Source organism: Notothenia coriiceps, unplaced genomic scaffold, assembly GCF_000735185.1.
Source record: "Notothenia coriiceps isolate Sejong01 unplaced genomic scaffold, NC01 NC01_scaffold00017501, whole genome shotgun sequence".
In the NCBI taxonomy this organism is placed as follows: domain Eukaryota; kingdom Metazoa; phylum Chordata; class Actinopteri; order Perciformes; family Nototheniidae; genus Notothenia; species Notothenia coriiceps.
The window spans coordinates 6,894-12,488 of NW_011350202.1; the positions used below are offsets into that span (position 1 = coordinate 6,894).

The following is a 5,595-nucleotide window of genomic DNA, read 5'->3' on the forward strand; positions in this document are numbered from 1 at the left end:
TCCTTTTTATTTTTGCTTATCCAGTTGAAAATAGAAGCAATGTAGAGGATTTTTGTGTCACATGTAGGGCTGCACGATTTGGGGAAATAATCGAATTGCGATTTTTCTGACAAATATTGCGGTTGGATTTGCGATATTTGTTCTTAAGCAACCCAACGGACGTTTATTGTAAAATGCGGCCATATCTCCAGCTAGGAAGGTCGTATCAACGTGCTCCCGTCCCCGCAGCCCGAGCTACGAGTGAAAGAACTAAACTTACATGAAACTTCCGTTGGGTTGCTTTAAAGTCAAGCTTCAGTTTCAGATTCACCCTGTAATAGAAACATGTGATGGAGCATTACTAACCTGACTCAGATGGTTTGTTTCACTAAACCATCTAGGAGAGCTCCATTGGAAGCCATTTGGAAAAGTATTTCAAAAATACTTGGCAGGTGATTGGATCAATCTGTCTATCACGGGCCACTTCTGATTGGTTAACAATGGCTGGTACATGTGGAGCACAGCACTTCTGATTGGTGTGGATGACTGACACACAAGAAGAAAAGAAAAAAAAATCGCAGGCTTTGCGATTTGATATTTGCTTCATTTAAAATTGCAATTTCAATTTAAAATCGATTAATCGGTCAGCCCAAGTGTGTGTGTGTGTGTGTGTGTGTGTGTGTGTGTGTTTCATTAGGTACGTGATTACTTTCTTTGTGTGAAAGTGTTCAAAAAACTCTCAATTTGTTCCCAACTCATGGAAGTTTGAAAGGTGGATTACACACAATAGAAAGTCAGGGAATTTAATCGATTTTAGAAAATTAGAAAGTATGTAGGAAGTTCCTAAATAGTTCAGATGACAATCAAATACTGGAGTGTTTTCTACAACATGTTTTTGTATTGATTTGTAGTTTGAAGCTGTTTCTTTTCATAGCAGCCAAATTGTACGAGGATAAGCATTTTACACTATGGAAGAAAGAAATAATCACAGCAACGCCAGAAGGATTTATAAGTTCATATTTTAGGTAATGTGAGTGCAGTGGGTACCTTGACCTCCAGGGTACATGCAGCGGAAAGCTCTGCCCAGCTCCTCAGCCTGAACCCGGCCTGCAGGCGTCAGCTCGCCCCCCCACTTCAGCACCAGCAGCAGAGAGGGGCCGTCCTTCTTAGAGTCTGAAATACAACAAAGTAACGTTATTGATATCCCTATAAAAAATATACTTTAAGCAACTTCAAAATATTCAAAGTGTGCAGGAATATTGTGTTAGTCTAAGTTTTACTTTAACACAAGATTCCTGCTTAGTTTCCCATCAATAGTTTTGTTTTATCCATTTACGTTGATGTTACCATCCCAGGATGCTTTAATAGTTTGACTGACACGTTAACAAATCTGTAAACTACTTGTTAGAAATTGAATGATTTATTTCTTTGACAAGCATTAATTAGCAAAATAACATTTTAATATCATGTGTTTATAGGTTTTTGGGGGATTAATATCATCATTTCACATGGAATCTATAACCTCGTACAAACATATGTGTAAAACACATAAACATCATAATGTGTGTGTGTGTGTGTGTGTGTGTGTGTGTGTGTGTGTGTGTGTGTGTGTGTGTGTGTGTGTGTGTGTGTGTGTGTGTGTGTGTGTACCTTCTTCTTCGCTGGAGGCTTTAGGTTGTCCGTTACGCAGGTAGGTCAGCTGGACTTTCCTGTTTATACCTGAGAAATGACCGTACCTAGCAACACACACACACACACACATACACACACAGACACACACACACACACAAACAGAACCAACACAACAAATGTTAATACGCACATATAAGTCGGACAAAGAGTGCAAACAAAAACACAGGAATAATTTATCCCAGCTTAAAGAACTTTGTTTAATATCTAAAATCAAAAGTCTGACTTCCTTTTTTTTTTTTTAAAGTCCAAGAGAGACAGAAAAAGGCAAACACCTTTTTCGAAAATATCACACAATCAAGTAACAGTATTAGAACATGTTTTAATGATAACTTGGTCATCGGGCAGTTTTGATCTGCTAGATTGTTCAGTTTGATTAAAGTGCATAATTGCATATTTTCAAGTGTGTGGGTGTAAGAACAAAAGAGACAGAGAACCTGTTTTAAAATTGCTGCAAGGTCGAAATCAAAGCCAATTTCAAATCTGTTATTCTGAATTAAGTCACACACAGACACGTATCAGGAGCTTTGCCCCTTACACTGTGCTTTAGGAAGAATTTGGCACATCCTGCAGACTAATGAGCGCACAGTGTTCTCTGAGAGGAGCGGCAGTGACCCTGAAGCAGGATAAATAACTCTGAACAGCTGACTCACACTTACACAAACCCTCACAATTACTACTATTCATACATATAATTAGCCGGAGAAGCATTTTGGATTTTTTAATTAACTTCAGCCACTCAGCTGGAAAATCACAGTAATATAAAAAAAAAAAAAAGAAAATTGAAATGGTTTTCCCTATTGTTTCTAACTAATTAAAAATAAATGTATTATTTCATTATAATGGAAATATTTATAAAAAGATGATATTGTATAACTGTCTGTACGTTTTAAATCCAATGTTCTATTAAAATAAAATAAATGTATGAATACAATTCTTAATATCCGGAATTTCTTGATGATTTCACTTATTCTTTTTACAGTGTTTTTTTTTGTATAAGGATGATAATATTATTACCGTCGCTAAGGAGGTTGTATTTCCCGTTTGGTTTGCATGTGTGTATGAATGTTAACGCTGTGGTGAGAACAGCATGCACACAAAGTCTCACAGCAAACTGAATTACACAGTGAAGTCATCAGGGACATTTGACTGTGCTAACAATGAATGGGTGTTAATAAAAATGATACACGCACAAAACGTTAGGAATACCTTTCAAAATATTTTATAGTATCTTTCATCGTGCACAATCTTTGTATAAAACTAACTGTTACCCTGTTTGTACACTCGTGGGGCTGGTAGGCCAACCTTCGGTCTATTTTATGGCTTAGTTATGAAGGTTTTAGCAAATAAAACAAATACCACAATGTTTTATTTCAGACATTAAGGTTATTTGAATTTGACCTTTGGTAAATTGAGAAGTCATTTACTTGAAATGTCCCAGGATTTGCCATCACTTTCCAAAATAGTCAGATATATTTGCTTTAATTGCTTTTTTGTTCTAATAAAGACAAATGTGCTGCCAGCTGCCTCATATACAATTTTAAAGGAGCCCGATAATGCTATTCATAATTGTGTGTAGTGTCTCTACTGTGACATGTGTCCATGATTTAATGTTCAAAAAGCTCTTTATTGTTCTCATACTGCCTGTGCTGCAGCACCTCTTTTCACCCTCTGTCTGAAACCAGTGCCCAGTCTGCTCTGATTGGTTAGCTGGCCAGCTCTGTTGTGAATGGTCGGATGTCCCGCCCCTTAGCCTATCACATACAATGCTCTGTTGTGATTGGTCAACCGCTTAAAGATGTCCCGCCTCTTAGCTTAAATGTGTTGAAGCACTAGCTAATAGAGGCATGAGTATTAAATGGTGATGCAATTATGTTAAGGAAGTAAACAATGGAGTCCAATGGAGGCGTTTCAGGCTACTCTCACAGGTATTAAACAACAGGTATTCATAACATTTTGTACGCACAGTCGAAGACTAAATTAAAAGGAGGGTGGTAAAACCTCATCCTTTAAAGTGAGGAGGGAGAGGGTGCGTACTGAATGTCATTCAAGCTGGAATTCCTTTTGAAGAGAAGGAAGAAGGGAGGGATGGGTGGGTGGGCCGGAGAAAAGAGAGACAGAAAAGGGAAGAAAAGAGTTAGGTACTCAAGAGAGTGGGAGGTAGAATCAAGGTTAACATGTGTGTGTGTTTGTGAGGAAAGATGAATGAACCCTGAGGAGTGTTTACACATGGTGGATGAGAGTGGGTGATGAATGACAGGAAACAGGGGGATAATGACTGTGTTGTTTGTTTAGGTGTGTGTGTGTGTGTGTGTGTGTGTGTGTGTGTGTGTGTGTGTGTGTGTGTGTGTGTGTGTGTGTGTGTGTGTGTGTGTGTGTTTGATGTGAGACGTCACTCACATCTCCAGGACCGTCTTGAGTTGCTCCAGTTTGGATTTCTTCTCCTCGATCTCACAGTCGTTGTGCTGGACGAGTTCAACGAGCAGCAGGCGGGCGATATCCAGCACTTCCTGGAAACACACATTATTCTTTTATCTGGCTCTTATCTTTTTATTTGTTTACATGTCAGACTAAAACACACACTGAAACCTTTGCTAACGCCCTGTCTGAAAACAATGCCAAAGAGAAAGACTAGTCATGTATACGATGACAGGATAAATGCAGGGTTTGGTATAAATATTTAGACAACACTATAATGGTTTCTGCTCCATAATAATAATTAGTGAAAAGCAACCTTATCATCTGAAACCCTTCATTAGTCTTGGTAGGATTCAGTCACAATCTGCCAAAAGAACAAAAGAGGAGGGGGAGTGTGGGAAAAAGAAAGGCTGGGGGATAAAAATCAATCTCACTCACTTGGAGCTGCTTTGGTTTCTTCAGTTTCAGCTTTCCTGACTTGTAGCCTCCGTGCTTCTCAAACAAATCAAAGAATCTGAGCAAGACAAACAGAATAAAACAGCAGAATAAGAAGAGCAGTTACATCAGATCAGGGCGATATCTTAAAAGTGAAAACATATTTGATAATTTGATTAATCTCTAAGAAATAAGTGGGTAATATGAGACAGGTTAGGGTACATGCAGCAGGGAGAGAAGGCAGTTCAATGCTGACATATAATCCACGTTTTTTATCACCTGCACTCTTCTGTAAAATAAATAACTTAGTGAACTATGTATGTATGCATATTGAGTCCATTGAGACTCTTACATGTTAATCTTCTAATGCAATATCTTAAAGAGGACCTATCATGCTATTTTTAGGCAATAGCATAGGTCTCAGATATATAAATATATAAAAAACATGTCTATGAAGTGTTTTGCTCAAAATACCAAACAGATCACCCATTCTAGCCATGCCTCATATCCCTCTATTTCACTTCCTGTTTCAAAAGTGCTGATTTGGGGTATAAAGCCTTTTTTTTTTAAAGGAGGGGGCTGAGCTCATGCGGGACCCGGCAGCTACTGTCTAAACTAAATGCTGCCGTGATGAAACGCCATATCATGGATTATCAAGGATTATTTCTGAAACAGTATGGAGCTCAAAGGCTTTCTCTCTTGCCGGTTATACCACAAGGTGAGTTCCTTTTTATTTCCTGCTTCTTCACACACATGCTCTCCAGTGCAGGTTAGCTCTGAGTGTTAGCAATGCTAATGTAAACACCGACCATATTACGTCCAAAACAGTCGGGCATTGTTTCTGATAGCAACGTTTCTGATTGGGCTGTGGGTCCACATTTCAGATATTACGTCATATCGGACGCAAATCTGGATCAGCTCCGTTGTAGCCCCGTTTTTAGAGATTTGGGTACGGAGGAAAAGAGAGAGGGTTTTATTTTCTGACGCTGCGTGAGTTCCCTGACACACCGCGGACACATATTTATGTATAAACATGGGCGGCGCCAGGATTTTTTTGCTGTAGTAGCTAGCGTG

At 38.8% G+C, this 5,595-nt stretch overlaps 1 protein-coding gene across 1 annotated transcript in view; it reads right to left on the bottom strand.

Moving 5' to 3' along the window:
• Positions 1–867: 867 nt before the first annotated feature.
• LOC104950413 (inositol hexakisphosphate and diphosphoinositol-pentakisphosphate kinase 2-like) overlaps positions 868–5,595 on the bottom strand; it is a gene marked incomplete at its 5' end in the record, with an annotated part of 6,370 nt that continues 1,642 nt past the window's right edge. Inside the window, 4 exons of the mRNA XM_010776929.1 lie at positions 868–1,152; positions 1,630–1,715; positions 4,069–4,178; positions 4,525–4,600. Of these exons, the coding sequence (XP_010775231.1) occupies positions 1,001–1,152; positions 1,630–1,715; positions 4,069–4,178; positions 4,525–4,600 (424 nt within the window). The remainder of the gene's footprint in view (positions 1,153–1,629; positions 1,716–4,068; positions 4,179–4,524; positions 4,601–5,595) is intronic.